The 18,376-nt window shown below is 32.6% G+C and overlaps 2 protein-coding genes and 1 long non-coding RNA gene across 4 annotated transcripts in view; 1 reads left to right on the plus strand and 2 right to left on the minus strand.

The window, feature by feature from the left end:
* The first annotated feature begins 613 nt into the window (after nucleotides 1–613).
* LOC108548923 (uncharacterized) lies at nucleotides 614–1,814 on the plus strand. Its single transcript, XR_001890288.1, has 3 exons — nucleotides 614–742; nucleotides 1,405–1,508; nucleotides 1,589–1,814. It is a non-coding gene; the product is annotated as an uncharacterized LOC108548923 (long non-coding RNA).
* A 4,105-nt stretch (nucleotides 1,815–5,919) lies between these two features.
* On the minus strand, nucleotides 5,920–12,934 carry Nrg (Neuroglian). Of its 2 annotated transcripts, XM_017902130.1 has the most exons (10): nucleotides 12,827–12,934; nucleotides 11,754–11,830; nucleotides 11,622–11,645; nucleotides 11,056–11,188; nucleotides 8,199–10,432; nucleotides 7,855–8,113; nucleotides 7,459–7,779; nucleotides 6,712–7,361; nucleotides 6,330–6,422; nucleotides 5,920–6,219 (listed from the first exon to the last, which is right to left on the minus strand). In XM_017902130.1, the coding sequence occupies exons 2-9, from the start codon at nucleotides 11,806–11,808 to the stop codon at nucleotides 6,331–6,333; spliced, it is 3,768 nt and encodes a 1,255-aa protein (XP_017757619.1). In that variant the 5' UTR covers nucleotides 11,809–11,830; nucleotides 12,827–12,934; the 3' UTR covers nucleotides 5,920–6,219; nucleotide 6,330. The 2 variants fall into 2 exon arrangements, with proteins under 2 accessions (XP_017757619.1, XP_017757620.1); XM_017902131.1 differs by lacking the exon at nucleotides 11,622–11,645.
* A 2,070-nt stretch (nucleotides 12,935–15,004) lies between these two features.
* The window catches only part of LOC108548883 (scm-like with four MBT domains protein 1), a 4,227-nt gene continuing 855 nt past the window's right edge, over nucleotides 15,005–18,376 (minus strand). The window contains exons 2-7 of the mRNA XM_017902015.1: nucleotides 17,889–18,301; nucleotides 17,722–17,811; nucleotides 17,144–17,658; nucleotides 15,988–16,838; nucleotides 15,254–15,903; nucleotides 15,005–15,175 (exon numbers count right to left, since the gene is read on the minus strand). Of these exons, the coding sequence (XP_017757504.1) occupies nucleotides 15,005–15,175; nucleotides 15,254–15,903; nucleotides 15,988–16,838; nucleotides 17,144–17,658; nucleotides 17,722–17,811; nucleotides 17,889–18,301 (2,690 nt within the window). The remainder of the gene's footprint in view (nucleotides 15,176–15,253; nucleotides 15,904–15,987; nucleotides 16,839–17,143; nucleotides 17,659–17,721; nucleotides 17,812–17,888; nucleotides 18,302–18,376) is intronic.

The following is an 18,376-nucleotide window of genomic DNA, read 5'->3' on the forward strand; positions in this document are numbered from 1 at the left end:
GAATTAATGTGTTTGGTAATGACTATTATCACCATACATTGTGTGGAAACATGAGAGACATCTGTAGCGTGTCCATAACCTAGTTTTCATGAACGTATGCGATCACTTATTGGATTTTTGAAGTTGATTATTTCAAGGAAAGGAGATTTCTATATGTATCCTTATACACGGTATCCCTCTTTTTACTATTAAACTTCCAACTATGAAACACATCGGATAAAATATAAAGCTTTTATTTTAAGTAATTTTAAGTAATAAGTAGTATATTTACATACATTCTAGCACTTAACATTTTTGCATTTCTATCTAATTAGTAGTAATGATTGACAGATATCTTCGAAATTATGGATTCTCGTTGGCTACAATGGATTCTTTGAAGGAAACAATTTATCTTTGTCAAATAACGAACAACATCCAGGTTTATTTGCGATTTCATGACTATTCACGAAATTAAAGTAAACGATCCTCTATATATCGTAGAAATCAACGCAAAAGTAGAAAACAAGCGTATAATAATGAAATCCTTGGCGATTGCATTACTATTTCTGACCACGGGCTTCGAATGAAAGCCCGACCGATGAATAATACATGATATGCGATAGACGCATCGCCGTGGACCGAGCTTGTGAGTGGTGAACTGTCTTCGGTGGGATCTCCGGCTCTTGGGAAAGGAGCTATATTTAATTTAGTACTCCAACCATAACACGTTGAATATAACAACCTACCAACTATTGTTACTCCTGTATGTACTAATTATAATTGTAGCAATCTTTATATTATTCGTACAAATCTATAGTTTTATGTTCAAATGTAATTAATTTCAAGAGACGTGGACTCAACTAATCATTTTTTTCCATTAATAAATCCATGACATTTTTACTAACATATGTGCAGAGTTTCAAAAACTCTAAGGAAATATCCTCATTTTTAAAAATCAATTTCTGAAGGAGGTTCAGGGTTGTTCTGGATTCATCGAGTAACAGGTTTAACAGAACACTCAATGAATAGTTGATAATAGTGTCCATTGTAGGCTGTGTCCGAGGGTTGGGCCATCTAACAAATGGCCCATTGTTATCTCTTACGGCTCTTCGGTTTTCTTCTTGCTCCTTCTCTTCTTCGCCCTTTTTTTTCTTCCATCCTTCTTTCACTGTGCACGAAACGAACGTGCATACAGGGTAATTCAGAAAAGAGAAACGATCTTCCCGTGCGCAGAGCTATTATTACTCTGTTTGGTCGATTGAAAGATATACAAAGTTCAGTAACAGCTCACCACGCGAATTCTTGGTATTTTTTTTTTTTTAAAAAGTGCCCCTTGAATCTCTTTTATTTTATATTTAAACAACAATAAAATTACGTAATGACGTCTATATGTATATATATACATATATATAACATTTTTTGCAGGTCCAAATTAAGGTGGTTTTGCGCCGTGTTTACACATCAAATGACGAGCAGAAAAAAATGAAAACAGAGATAATCAATTTCATGGGTATTGAAATCTCCATCGGGTAATCAATTTTTAGTGACTGAAATACATGTCGAGCGTTTAATAACCAGACGAAATTAAAGGATATTCAATAAACCGCAGCTCAGGAGAATCACGCGCTGTATATTACCGGCGGGACAAGAAGGAAAGGCGGTTTCGTCTGATACACAACGTACAATTGATCCGAACGTATATTATACACTGCTCACGAACGGGGAAGCAAGTCTTGAGGGCCGTCCCCGCGAGGAGCAACCGGTGCCGGTTTATTTCCGATCGAATGTTTTTGTCCAACCGTCGCAAACCTAATTGGATTCGCTACGAATCACCAACAGACGTACACGACAGAGCATTACGCAAAACCATGTATCGTCCCGAGCTTTTTAAATGTCGATTCGCTAATGGTTGATCTGTTTCGATCGGTATTAACGAAGGAGCTCGTTCGGTCGTGTCTGCAAAATCAAATCAGCTGTTAGCTATGGTATGATAATTGTAACGAACAAATTGCAATAAAAATTGTTACTTTTTTACATTATTTTGCAAGAATAATGAAAAGAGAATCTGCTTCGTGAAAAGAAAAATTCAAAGAAAGTAATTTAAGAAAGTACATTAGATGATTTTTTTTTTTTGTATGATTGTAATTCTTTATTATCGTAACAGGCGTTAAAATATTTTATTCTACGCTGATTGAGGTAACGTGATTTATGTATTTTCATTCCAGTATATCTACTTATCGCTGTAATTCTTACCTTGCATGTGCAACTTGTATATACTATCTTTCTCTCTCGTATGCATCGACCTTACCTCTTCTTCTCCTGCAGGACATAAACGCACACGACCTCGGCTCCTACATGAACATATAGCTCCTCCAGCAGGCAGCCAGGCGCTGCGTCGATGCATGTATCTGACGGCAGCGGCCCGATTGTGCTGTTTCTCCGCCGTCGGCCCGCCTTCCCATTTCATCCTTTTCCATCACTCTTTTGACACTGGACAAGTAACAATGATAGAGATATATCCACAAAGTGAGGGGATATCGAAATATGGGATTAGCGACCAGGAAAAGGAACCGATGGAAATGGGAAAACTTTGACAGAAAAAGAAAGGAAAGAGTAAGAGAGTTGGATAAAAGGAAAAGATAGATCAGAGATCAAGGTACGTAGGAAAGAGATGGAAAAAGGAAATGTTGGTAAAGAAGGGGATGAAAGAGAAAGAGAAGCACAGGTAAAAAAAAGAAAGAGAGAGCGACTCTCTCGAGATCAAGTTAGAGTACCGGCACAAAAAACCTGTCCCGCATAATTACATTATCGGTCACATCTCGTTCGACTTCTGTCCGCACAGCCCTTGCTTGAGCGCCCGAATGCATTCTTATACAATACAAGCCACCATTGCCTCGAGGACAGTGCAACAAGGTCTCCGGCAAAACCGCAGGGGGTCCCAGTCATTGCTTATTCCACCTTTTTCCGACCTGTAGTAGAAAGCATTCAATATCCTGTCAAATAAAATAGAAAGCATGGAACGTTTTCTATCTCGTCATATTTCTGCTATCAAAAGTTACAAGTTTAATTGGTAAGAGATGATAAAAGCACGATAGAAAGAATAATCAGTAATCCTAAATTTACGTTTTTTGGTTGTTTAAAGATTTTGATTTGTTTATTTATTATTTGTAATTTATTCTTCTTTTTATTGACATGGGAGATGTTACACAGGCATTGGAATGCGCGTTATTCTAGTCGCTGATAAACGGTTGAACACAAGGCGAAATCGCTTTGAAATTTTACATAACATTTTTAACATAATGTAATACATACTCTCAATCTCTGTTGCACTACGGGGAGATGAAAGAACTTTTAACCAGATTGCTAAACTCTGTAAACTTTACTCCGTAGAAAAAATATTGAAACGATGGCACCGCCAGAAATACGTATAATAATGTGTCTTTTATGATGACATGCACTTTTATACGTTTTTCCATCGGAAAACACATTGGTATCTTAATAGTAATAAGGTAATATACAAGCAAAAGTTAGCACGATAGACGCACACATGTATAAATGAGCGTATCTGTTATGTTTTGTTATTTTTGTTAATACATTTAAATGTATAACATGTGCTGTCTTGTCGTTGTAAAATGAACACTGTTTTGTAGAAAGTTTATATATACTTGTTTTTTAATATAAATCTGTGTTCACTACGCTAACACGGTGTCATTCTTTCGGCGGTATAAATAAAATTGTTAATTATAAAAAAAAATCAGATCCAACTCACGAATGTTTCATGCTAAACACTTAAGTTTCTATCGTGGATACAAAAAATCTCTCTATGTATATAACAAGTGAAATAAAGAAAAAGTATCAAAATATATTAAAAGTATCAAAACACCAGTAACTCGTACGAAAGTATTGGAAGTTCACATAAGTTACTATGTGTTTCAACCAACCAGAGATTCAAACCTTAATGAACATGATTTAGACATACTTCGAAAATATACAGAAGATAGTACAATTAGAAAAATACATTGAAACGTAATTGTATACGCCTATATTTTGACTTGGACGTCGGATGCTTATCCTGGCAAATATATAATTTAATATAAGTTTATGATTAATGACGTTTTAATATATTACATACATGTCTCCGCGTTTTTTAAATATATTTTAGTATCTTTACAATAAATTATTGTTTTCTTTCATTTACAATACATTCTTTTTGTAGGCGCCTATATATGTACGTATATATTTATATATATAGAGTTCGTAAAAATTACGTGACGTCCAAGTCATTTGTACAGGATAATCGGCAAAAAAGACCTTGATCAAAATTGAAAATTTATGAATTTTTTTATCAAATAAAATTTGAAATGGTTTTTGTTAAAAATGGTACTCATTAAAATTTTAGAAGTCAACTTGGAAGAATAATTGCATTTCAATTTGATTTTTTTTTTTGTAGATTGAGAGGTGTATATCCTTTTGACAGATCATATAGATTTTTACGAACTTTACGCGCACATGTATTGTAAGTATTCTATATTTTGTACCTTTTTTATTTTTGTACCTGATATATTTGCTCACGACACTTTTGCAGACAACCTGTACATTGCATTGAATATGTTAATTTAATACAGTAAATAAAAAACACTAAATTTATTCTTGGAGAAATTAACGAACTCCCTATAATTTTTATAATAACATTTCATACACTAAAACGTAATAATAGCTGCTCTCATGTGATCGCATTCTTTTAACTCTAAGTTTAATTAATAATCAATATACGTCTCTATATATTCAATAATTTTTTTTATATATTAAATTATATCCTATATTGATTGAATTATAATAAAATTATCAAAAGTAAAATAAACATTAATAAGAATAAAAAGGACTTTCGTTCTCAGCTAAAGCACGTTTCACATACAAAGAGCAACAATTAGAGGCCATGTGACATTTTTTTTAAACTACTATAGTGCATGTACAATGTTTTTTTTTTAATATTCTAGCAATAATAATAATAATGATGACGACGGCGACGACAAGATGATGATGATGATGATGATGATTATGATTATGATGATTATGATGATAACGATGATGATGACAATAATATAATAATATAATAATAATAATAATAATAATAATAATAATAATAGTAATATCTTTCATATATTTTTGTTTGCGTATTATTAATGAAAGTGCACGTGCACAATATTTGTAGATAGTCACTGATTCATTATATTTGGCCCTCTGTCGGCAGAGTAAAAATTGATTGCATCTAAAGGACCTTAGAACAATTTTTTCATTCTTTAATTAAAATTAGTTTCAGTCCAGGCCAGATTGCAACACTATACTCGATGTCAGTCCTTTCGTTTTCAAGATTGCATATAAGTAACACCAGCCTGTGTCGCGTATTAACTAATTTTTGGGTAATACGAATTATTGATACTGATTATCTTCATTTGAAAGACGTGAACCCTATATGCAGCCTTAAAAGTGCTTTAAATTTCTTTTTTGTGTCATACATACTTAGAACAATATAAACATAACTCGTATACCCTGTGATGATCTGAAGTGTTAATTTTCAATCTGGCCATGTCAAATATTACGGTCGATGCTAGAATACTTTCTACTATATTATGTCCATAAATAGCTTGCACGCTATGAGACACCTATCGTCTTTGGGTTTTATAATTAGTCAAAGATCTTCAACAAATCCATTAATTGTAAATAATTTACAATCGACTAACAAATTGTATTTTATAATCACCACAATTACATAGATAAAATAATTATCGTAGATCAACCTTCCCAAAAATACTAAGGATTGCTAAAATACTCGAATAACACATATGTATACATATGTTAAATATTCAAAAAGAATTATTTTTTAAATGACACAAATGTACAAACACTGTGCATGACTTGTATAGTCTTTACTTGGCTTGACATAGAAACATTTACTTATCTTTCTATTTGAACTATAAAACCCAAAACCAAAGTCTAATTGGCAGTATAGTGTTGGACGTTGCGCCCAGCGCAAGGTGCATAGCAGAGCTGCTGCGGCTGGTAAGGATTGAAAACCTTACCCTTGACAAAGAAAAAAAACAATTTTTATGCGGCTTGAATAAGATAATACCAGAGGTTACACATATGTAGCCATAGTGCCGCTTGGAATGGGCGGTGTTTCTTCCGGTCTACCTTTGGGCCCATATTGTCCAATGAAAGAGCCATCTTCTGTGAAACGACCTTCAACAGAATAACAATCGCAATTTACAAATTTTCATTAGGAATCATCATTTGAAAAATATAAACTATTAATACTGTAATCTGCTTTATGAATACATTACTTAACCTACCTTAAACTAAAGTAGCAAATGCTTGTGAATTTGGTTCTTGTTTACGATGTCGACCATACTGACCAATGAATGATCCATCCTCGTTCATACCTTCTGTATTAAGTCAAGCAACGAACCAAAATAAAATCGTGGAACAAAAACGTAATATAAATTAAAGTGCTAAGGCAAGAAAATAAATAATATGTAAATAAATGTTTTACCGTACTTTGCATGTGTGTAAAATGGAAATAAAATATAAATATTTGTATTCATGCTCTCCTTTGTATTTATACGTGCGAGAATTTAAATGCATGCGTTATTAAACTTTAATACCAACTACTGTAATTACCTTGTTACTTCGTTGACTTAATCTAAATAAGTTGTTATTATCTTTTGAACTGACCTGTATCTCCTTCTCCATATTCTGCCATAGAATCAGTATCAGATTCAGGATGTTTTCCATCTTGGTGAGAAGAAGATGCCAAAGACGCGCGACCACCTGCTGATTTGGTGTCTAAAGGTTGAGAATATTCATGAAAACCGCCTTCATCTGGATAATCACCACGTCCAGCAGCTAACTCTCTCTCATGCACCGCGTACTTTCCACCTCTGTTACGTTTAATAACGCACACAATTATAAGTACCAAAAGGAGGAAGGCAATTGCTAACATCATTCCTATAAACCATCCAGCAGTAGCGACATTCTCTTTAGGCTGTATGATGGGACCTTCGCTGCTAGTTTCTACTTCCTGCGGTTCACTTTCCGTGAAACAGTTACCATCAACAGCGACGACAGACATCACATAAGTTTCGCCACTTTGAAGCCCACGAATTTCTATCGTATTCGAATAATATTCTGGTTCAGTTTCGAGAAAAATTGTTTCGCCCTTAAGTTTGTACTTCACGAAAAAGTGACTTCCTGGATTCCCGTTGAGATTCAACTGCCAGATAATTCTTACATTCGAATATCCATTTTCTTTTGGTATAGTTTCCCAAGTAAATAGAGGTATATCGGGACGTTGGGATGTGCGCGTTTTTTGTTCAATGAAGTAGCTAAGTAAACATGAAATAATGTATTAAGTATGACAAAAAAAAGCAAGGGAGGAGAAACAAATGATTTGAAATTAAGATAGTAAGTAACAATACATACTCATTTCCTTCACCAACTTTTGTTGTTGCTCGGATGTGTACACGATACTTCGTATCGGGTGATAACATTGCTAGTTTTGCACTGGTGGCTTCTGGGTCTCCAATAAATGGTTTTCTTTCCAGCAGAGGACCAAATCTGGTTCCATTTACGAGTTCATAATATATTCTGTAGCCAGTTAGAATACCATTTCGTTCCGCAGGTTTTGTCCATACTAAAAATAAAGCGCTAGAACCCATCGGGAACGCCTCGAGACTGAGGACTGTTCCTGGAATGCCTTCTGGTGTATCAAAACTTAAAATTTCAGAAGGTGGTCCAGCATATCTAATACAAAAATATTTTCGCTATACGTGAAGTAACATATAAAAACTTATAAATTGCTATTTTAATATTCATTACCGTCCATTGTATGCTAATATTCGAACGTAATTCTTGCTGAAAGGAACAAACTTGGTAACCAATGCATGGGTTCTATTACCACCCCTTATATCGATTTCTCGCATTCCCTTTTCACCATCTTTTTCTGTCCATGTTTGTATTTTATATCCTTGTAACTCACCCTGTACAGACTCCTCAGGAACTGGATTCCATGAGAATTGTGCGCTTGTACTTGATTTTACTTGATTTAATGTAAAATTGCTTGGTGCTTGCAGAGGTACTATAACATTATATGTTTTAAATAGCCTTAATTATACAAGAAATTTAAAATAGGATAAAGAAATAATACAATAAAATCAACAAACCATCTTCTCCAGAATATCCAGTTATCTCATCAGGTGCAACTTTACATTCTCCTCTTTCATTAATAGCTACCACTTTAATCTTATACTTCTGATAAGTTGGTTGATTGTCCACGACTAAACTATTTTTTTTCCAATCTGTTATATCTTCCATAGTCCATTTTTCTCCTGGTATATCACGTCTATAGTATACTCTGTACATAAATTTGGGTGCATTATGTTCGATTTGTGGCATTACTGTCCAAGATATAACGAGATTTTGTGGTGTTGTTCCTTTACCCATAACATTATCAGGATTTTTATAGGGAACATCTTGCAATGTGGTACATACGTCACTATGCGATGAGGGTAATGATGGACCTATTTTATTCCATGCTAACACACGAAATGTATAGTTAGCCCAAGGTGACATTGGAACAACATATGTTTGTTCAGTTGCTGGTACAGTATCTCTTGATATTTCCCATGTATCTGGTGTGAAAGTGGTATTATGTTGAATAGTATATCGCAAAATTGGGGCTCTATTATCACCCATCGGAGTCCAATGTATACTAGCTTCAGATGCCATACACTTTACACTAATTAATTTTGGCGGGTTTGGTACGTCTTGTACAACTAATGTAGCTTGTGCCTTTGCTTCATCCAACTCTGTATGAGCAACACAAGTGTAAATACCAGAATCTAGCTCAGTCGTTTTTGTGATCATTAAAGAGTAATCAGTGCTTCGTATGAATCGTGGTTCCATCTCAAAATCGATGGGTTCGCCGTTAGATAACCAGTCAATTGTAAGTGTTAAACTTGAATCCGTAACAGCGTTACATCTAAAGGTTGCAGTAGAACCTGCAGCAACTTCATAATCCTCCGGTTTATCTGTAATTCTCGTATGCTCTTTTACTACTAGCTGACCAGAGGCTTTTACATCTCCAAATTTATTGGACGCGTGGCATGTATAGCTGCCAGCATCTAAGAATATTACATTCTCGATTTCTAAATCGCCAGAATCTAAAGTTTTATATCGTCCTCCAGTTAATTCTTGTCCGTTTCGAATCCATTTTACGCTTGGTTTTGGTGCTCCAAATACACGGCAGGTAATTCTCACAGTTTTGCCATCAACTGTAGCGATAAAAACGGGAGGTTGTGTAATTTCGGGTTCTAAAGCTAAGACATTTACATACACGTCCTTATATACGTAACCCAATGAATTCGTTGCGTTACAACCATAATTTCCAGTGTCTTTTTTGGTTAATTTCTCGATAACAATAGAATTTGGTGTAACTTTTCTACGAGGATTTGGCGGAGCTTCTGATATTGGTTTGCCATTATAGATCCATTTTATCTCAGGAACAGGTACTCCATCAGCTGCACACTTAAATTCAACAGTTTCATCTTCTGCTGCATTTATAATTTCAGGCTCGATAGTGAAATACGGTACCGCCATTACTTGTAGATGTATGGAGTACGATTTTGCATCACCTACCCCGTTTGATGCTTCGCAAGTATATGTTCCTTCGTCTTTGAAATTGACATGATTGATAATCAAAGATTTACCATAATTTCCTTGCATAATTCTATCATTAGTTCTAATTACTTCACCATTTTTACTCCATACTATCTGTGGCAGTGGTGTTCCACCATATATGCAATATAATTCAATTTTTTTACCGCGTAAGGCAACTTCATGTTTCCTACTAACATATTGTTTAACAGGATCATGTTTGTTTTGACTAGCAGATATCCCTGAAGAGATAACATGCAATACAACTTTATTTCCTAATTTGTATTCATTTCTAAATACAGATGTAGCTGCACATACGTAATAAAAATCGTCAGAGGCATCGTTTCTTGTAACGTTGCTGAACCAAAGATTTCCTTCAGGATCTAAAGTCATTCGCGAATTATTAATCGACTTGATACCTCCGGCAGTATCTTGAATTAACCAATATACATTCGGTTTTGGCCAACCATCTGGTGGTTGACAAGTTAATTTAAATGGTTGTCCTTCATTTGCATCTAGACTTATAGAATTTTGCTCTTTGAATGAGTTCAGTTCAGCTTTCCTAACAAAAACTGAATTAGATGTTGCAATTCCCCATTCATTTTCGGCAAAGCATTGGTATTGACCCAAATCTTCATCTCGTGGTTTTGATATCACTAATGTACCTCTACCAGGTTGTTGAGATATACGATCATCATATACTGGCCATTCAAAATTTTTTCCATTCTTAATCCATCGATACCTAAATGAAATTATTAAATAAAATTTATATTTACATTACAAATATTTTAAACAATCTCATATTTTATATTGAACATTAAATATATTACTTATTACTAGTAAACTGTCATGTTAAATATGGTATAGTATTGACCATGATAAAGTAAAAACAAATCACAATGTGGTAATAATGTTTTCTATTTTCCTTTAGTATATTGTCAGACCACTCCCTTACATCTACAATTCACACCACAAGTTAGGTATCTTTATCAGTACTAGTAACTTTATACCCCCTAAGGCTATGAGGTCATTCTGGTAATTAAGATCAGTTACTCTGGCTTCTTTGCAAGACAGAGATGGAGCACTTATAGTGCATTGCATACAAGTGCAATAAAACTACATGAATAAAATCTTTATGGAAAATGTGTTCCTAACATTACATTACTGAATAATTAATTCTCATTTGTAAAGTGTTCTTTTTTTATGAACAGTATTAAGAAATACTAATAAAAAGTAATTTCTTTGAATACATTTCATATCGTTTGTTCAATATAAATGTTTGATAAAAATTAATAGTATATTTTTTATAAACATATAGAACGTGACATATATATTTTACGTACTTTGCAATTAAATGCATTTTACCTTGGAGCAGGTTCTCCTTCTGCTTCACATTCAATTAAAAATGGTTTGTCATTCTCATTAATCTTCGCTTGAGCCACTTGAAATAACTGTTCATCTGTCAGGGGTTGTTTGGATATCCGTGGTGGAGATTGGACTAATGGAAGATACAAATGACAAATGTGTATCATTGTTACACATTACAAAATAATTTACTGATATGATATGTAACCAAATATGTATTATGCAATAGTGAGATGTTTCATTTTAATAAAATTAACATAACTATTTAAATAAAGAAAAATTAATAAAATTATTTTTATAAAATGAAAACAAAATGACAAAGGAAGTGAATTTTGGAATGTAGTAAAATATAATGAAATTAAAATGCTTTCCTAGAATATCATCTCTTAATTCAATACATTATAATTGCATTAGGCCAAATTCATTTGGTGTTTTACAGAAGCAGGTAAAAGCTAAAAAATATTTTTTTATAATCGCTAATAATATAACAAATTTTTTGTATTAAAAGAGCTATCTGTTCTATGTGAAAATAATTAGGTGCATCTGGCGTTTACTACTATTTTCACCTCCTATAATATCCAGGACATAAACTATAATTAAAAATCACACATTGTTACATGAAAACTGATTGATCGTAATAAGTATTACTTCGAATTTATTGTCACCGATATAAAACGTGATGACGGAATTGCACTCACTTAAAGCCGATGCTTGCAGTATCAGTGTTGAGATAATACACACGATGAACTTCATGATCGGCCGATATTTTCTTGATCTAAAAAGAAATTTCCTTTAATTTTTTAAGCGTAAATATTTTTGGAAAGAAACAAAATGAATTTTTATAAAATATTAAAATTTTTCACTAAATAAATAATTGAAAGTATATGAGATTGAATTTAAATTTTGCATTAATTTTAAATTTCTTTTAAGTGATATAAATTATAAATTTAAAGATTCTATAGGTTCGTCCATTTTAATCTTCATGATTCAAATGAATCCGACAATTGAAATCATCACATTAGCCTTTGCAAACTCGATTCGCATTCATAAGGGACTTTTTTGGTACAACGTTGGATTAAATATCATTTGACCACTTTGTATATATGTATGTGTGTACAGATTGTATGCAAGAATGTCAGGATGAATATATAAAATCGCATAATTTAATGATTTTGAAAAGAGCGAATGAGTAAAAAGAAATTTTCAAATCCTGTGACGGATTGTTGCTAATGGAGACGTGAAAAATGGGCGTGCTCTCCAAAAGGGACGAACAATATAGAAAATTAAACGTGTTAGTAGACCGGCTAGTAGTGTAATAAAATTTGTAATATTTTATGAATACTATGTAAAGTCTATATTTTTACAGTGAAATCAGATAAAATGAAACAGGTATATATAACATAATTCCAGAATCGCGAACAATTGCCGGAACAGGTGATGGTGTTAGGATGATCTCACCGAAGTTGTCCTTCGAAATCACAACATCGCTGATGGAAATTTTACCGCCGTTTCAATCATCTATCTTTTTCATAACACGTTTACTTTGTTCATGTAATGTTTAAAAAAATCTGTATCGATCAAGTGCTAATTAGAGAACAGATTTCCCATGGGGACCAAAAGGGAAAAAGGGAACACACGGGGCTGGGCAAACGGGCACACCCGCGAACCAACATTGATCGCAGACGCTTCGTTCGTTTTACGAATTTTTTTCAATGCCTTGATCTACGTTACTAAGAAGTAATTCTTTCGTTTACCGTAATGAGCAGCTCACCTATTTCAACGTTTTGGAACACGTTTAAATGTTAAAATTCCGTCATCACCAAAGCATCATCGAAAAACCACTGACTCGCACACGTAACGCACCGTACGGTACTGTACACTAGTGTAGATGTGCACGTTGCATGTATGCAGACTCGATCCCCACCTAACGCCTTGATCACACTGATTCACACTACTATGTTTTCACTGAACTTTACGAACCACTCACATTGAGGTACTCTATGAAAAGATTTGACATTTTTAAGATTACTGTGCAGGGATATAAATGCGTTATATGATAAAATAATTGTTTATGAAACTTTTTATTAATATTTTTTTGTTAAATGCAAAGTCAAATATTTACAGTTCTTTGTAAAAGTCTTTTTTTCTTTAATTCAGTTCACTAAATGGTATGAATATTCCTTTATAGGAGTGAGTGTCCCTTGGCCAATAACGGTCGAAACAGATCGAAGATACTGTCGCGCCAGATTTAAAAAAGGCGCGTCCTTTAAGTAAACGTAATTCTATGTATAGTATCTTAAAGTGCAGCTGCGTATATTTTGCAAAAGGGGGAAGTGATACATTTTAAAAATGAAGATGAACGGAGTTAAATTATACATCGTTACATGCATGTAATTTGTTTTTTTTGGATTGTAAGTATAGTATAACATTTTTCAAATGTGAAATTTGTATCATACATATAATTTCCGCCATGATGCGTGTGTAAAAAATCAATACATTCTTTATGATTGACAGCTAACTGAAATAAGGTTTAATAAAATACTGTCCGATTTATGAGAACGGTAATAGAAAATATAATATTAATAGAAATAATCATGTAGAAATGGTATATATTTTAATGTGTTTATATTCATGGTAGAGATACAAATATTGTAATAAGATAACTTTGATATATCTTTGAAAAGCCAATAACAGATCCCTACTGTGATAAGAAATACGTTTGTGTAAATTTAAACTTCGATCAGAAACTTGGTATAAAAATATAGGTCAAGCCATATGCTGCAAGTTATACGCATATTCAGTAAAATCAATGATTTTTCTTGTACTCCAGGAAGCTAAGATGTACGATCGCGTTATCTATTTCGAATACAAATTATATTAATAATTACGTACATGAACATATTTAGTATTCATATATTTGAGCCACACAGAGAGTGATGACGTACATTGGTTACAAAACAGTCAACGCATCATTCTTTCTGACGGCAATTGATAGATCGTGTACAGAAAGAATATATTTTACGAAACATGTTGGATACCAAATACGTTCGTACTGTATATCATATTTCTTTTGTTTCGTTCTTGAAGTCTCGCCCTGTTAATTATATTTCCCTCATATATCGAGAGCTATATGACATTTATTATACTTAAATATGTAAACTAAACCTTTTAATGCATACTTCGAAGAAATGACGGAAACCTTAGCTTGATGGAAAAAATGACATAAAAGAAATATTGGTAATTGCTGATTAAGTTATATTACTTGAGCTAGGATGAAGTATATAATACAAATAGATGAATATATAGTCGTCCAAAGGGAGTTTAATATTTTTTAATTCATTTGCAATGCTTATTTGACATTCTAGCCTCGACGTGAATATGTATTTGGCAAAGTATCAAAAGCTGCAGTCAGGTCTATAGAACATGCAAGAGCATTGTTACAAATTTAGATAGAGTTACGCGAAACAAGTTTAAACGTGTATTTCGGATCGTTGCATTAAAACACGATTTCTTGGCAATTATAAATTTATTGCTTTATTGTCAATTTACAAAATAAAAATTTAACAGGTTTATACTTTATAAATATTAATAACAGCAAGATTAACGATAGAAGAAAATTCGTGATCGTAGTCTTTTTATACAGATTTTGTACAATTTAAAAATAAAGATATACCTTGATATTTTAGGTATTTTCCTGATTAGTCAGTTTAATTAGTAAAATTTAATTTCATTAAAAAACATGATATAACAAAAATAATTTAAATATACAAGAGCATAATTAAATACATTGTATATCTATTTAAAAGTAATGCAGTCTTGCGTATTTGTATAAATTAAAAGTCATTTTGTCATTCTTTATACAGTAAACATTTTGATGTTTGTGTCCTCTCATGATACACTATATTACACTATATAAATAATATAATAAATTGAATTCCTAATTATTAAATTATACAATTTGATACTGTTCTGGTTCTACTTCATTTATATGTCGTAAGAAAAACGTGACTTTAACTTGTTCAACATGACGACAGAGTTTCATAGCTAAACTCGTTCGCAATTTCATATGTTGTGTAAGAGATGGCAAATTCAATAACAAAAATGCTAGTCCATCAATTTCCTGTAAAAAAAGAAAAATAAATTAATAGAATGTATTTATATATTTTATAACTCCCCTATATATTTTTATATACCCTACCTCTTGTTTCACTCGATATGCAATATCTTTACAATCATTCGTTTTTCTTAAGTATCTAAAAACATCGTCTACACTCCAAAACAACGGATTTGAATCAAGTTTTCGCGTTTTTGGTCGCCTTTGTTTTTTTTGCATTTTTACATATTCCGATTCTCCATCTGAGCCATCAGATTCAATACTTGTATCCCAATCTCGTTCCCTCTTACTTGCCCTAGTAACAGTAGAACTTTGGCTAAACTTTGACGAATGCTGTTTGTTATTTAAACTACTAGGACTTCCTCCATCTTTTGCCTTTCTATTATCATTAAATGAACTTCCAGAGTCATCTGATGCATTACTTGAAGGAGGCTCAGTTTTAAATTCATCAGATTTTTCTTCTTTCTCTAAACCTTTTTGAATCATAATATCTATTTCAGAAAGTGGTGGCCTTCCATCAAGTGATTCTTCAATTCCTGATACGTGTTTTGCTAAATCTAATGACATAAATGGCATTTCATCTTCATGTTCAATATCTTCATGACTTTCTTTTTCTCTGTTTGCCCATCTTCCACGTCTTCTTTTTCTCCTGCCACCCCATGGTTTTGGTTTTTGTACCATAATACTTGTATAACCCTTTGGTTTACCTCTTCGTCCAGTACCCACAGATGCTGCTGAAGTAAAAAATTGCTTAACATTAATAAAGTAATGAAGATAAAGAATACATAAACCATTAATGTAATAGAAATGATACTTACTGAATTTTGCTTTTGATGTTTTATGACACTTATCTGGACATTCATTTTCAGGTACATACAAAGGACCAAATAAATTTGGACATACCATTAATTTTTTGCAGATATTTCTGCAAAAGTCAGCCACCATATCTCCAGATGTAACTACAGCAACACTCGCGCGATATGTATTATTTTTATGTTTAGCTTTTAGAACTTCTAAATGATATCCTGGATCTGGTTTTGAATCACACTGAAGCACTTTTAATATCCGAGCGCTTCTGTATCCCACAGATACAATCATTGATAAAACTTCTCTCATAACTAAAATTACGGGGCCCGGTCCTACCGCTTTCGGCAGAGTTGCTAATTTCCCTTTAGAAATCATAGGACCCGTAAAACAACGGTAATTGAAATATATCTTTGGGCACCATAATGAAGAGCGTGGTTCAGATATTGGTATATCTAAGACATTAGCTTTTTTTTCTTCTTTTGTAGGCATTTGTAGTTGTTTACAAATTTCCATATAGTCTTTTGGTGGTTTCAATGGATAATGATTAGATTCACACCAACCAACAGGGAATATTTGTAAGGAATACATATCAACTATATGTTCTGGTTTTGTATTTTCATAATTATCTAATTTTAACCATAGAAGATTTTCAACAATTTTTGTAATATGTGTGGCACATATAACATTTTCATGTTCTGGATCAACTGCCTCTAATCGCATACCACATTCAAAACCAGCATCAGTGGCACTTTGTCTTTCTGAGAATAATTTTTCTTCTGCAGCAGTTGCTTGAGTATCTTTTAAGTATTCATCCCAATCAAATTCGTCTTCTTTTGGAGTCCAACCATTTGGATGTACAATTCTAAAAATCATTCAAATGTTAAATTACAATATAAATGTCTGAATTAATTGTAAATAACTAAATATATTAAAAAATTAACATCTTTGGGATGTAATAAAATTGCAAACAAATAGCTTGAAAAATAATTATTTTCTTATCAAAAAGATTTTTTATATTTTTAATATGAAATGCAAAAACAAATACTTTGAGATTTTTATAAATAAATTTTAATAAACATTTTTATATTTTAATATATATAATAACATTTAATTAACTCTCTTACTTTATTCTCTCATTTACATTTTACAACATGGTTGAAGGCTTACTTGATATTGTGTTTTTTTGCCCATCCAACTGGAAAAATGTATGGATGCTCTGCTGTACAAAGCCAGGTATTTTTCTCTGTACTATTGTACATACATGTTTCAATATCCATTCCTTTTGACACTTCATCATATGTATCAATATGTACAAGAAAATAAATGTCATCAAAAACTTTTATAACAGTAGCTGGACATATTTTTATCTGATCAATTGGACTTAATGCTTCCAATTTCATGCCAACTTTAAATTCGTGTTTTGGATGATTTATAGTATTATGAAATAATTCTTCTGGAAGATCATAATTTTTTGGTACAGACTCTAATAGATCTTTCCATTCTTCATATGTATGCATCTCTACTATAGAACTGGGTGGTTCTAAAAACCAAGTAGAATCAGACTTAGATGCAAATCCATAAGGATGAAGATGTTCTGATGTACAGAACATCCAAAAATCTTTACGTGAAGAACCAGGAGCATCATATCGTAATAGAAGTCGTCCTCCTACATTTTCTATAATCTAGAAAGTATAATTAATGAGAAAATAGTACACATAGATAACAATTTATATATTATTTCTTACCGTAGCTACCCATAGTTTATATGGATGTAATATATCACTAACTTCAACTTTCATGCCTTGCTTGATTCTTTCTGTCATGCTTAGACCATCCTACATAAAACAAATTATAATTAGCAAATTAAACTACAACTTTTGTTATAACTGCTTTTTACAAATTTCTAACTGACTCCTGATAACATTTCTGGTGGAACACTTCGAGCTGTTGATAAAAATTCAGACAATTTTTCTATACAGTCTGGTGACCTTTGGAATATAATATCTGTTGGTTCCAATTTTTTATTATTTTTCACACACCATCCTAATTCATGAGCAGCTTCTTTTGTGAGATTGAACCAAAATTCCAATGATCTATCATCTCCACCAAAATAACGTAATCGCAATAAAGGTCCACATGCCATGACAATAGAAGCCACCCAATAATTGGTATCTTCTTTATCTGCTTTCTTTGGAATTGGTACTTCAAGAGACATTCCAATCTCAATACCACTCTGAAGTGTTAACTCAACATGTGGAAACATAATTTGTGGTACTTCAACACTATTTGTAGCATCCAGATAATCTTGCCAAAAAAAGCCATATTCTGAAAAATAAATTTTCATTTTATATTTCATAAAATATAATTTTTAATTATTTTAAGTTACAAAATTTATTAATA

Source organism: Eufriesea mexicana, unplaced genomic scaffold (genome assembly GCF_001483705.2).
Source record: "Eufriesea mexicana isolate 0111107269 unplaced genomic scaffold, ASM148370v2 scaffold1653, whole genome shotgun sequence".
Classification (NCBI taxonomy): domain Eukaryota; kingdom Metazoa; phylum Arthropoda; class Insecta; order Hymenoptera; family Apidae; genus Eufriesea; species Eufriesea mexicana.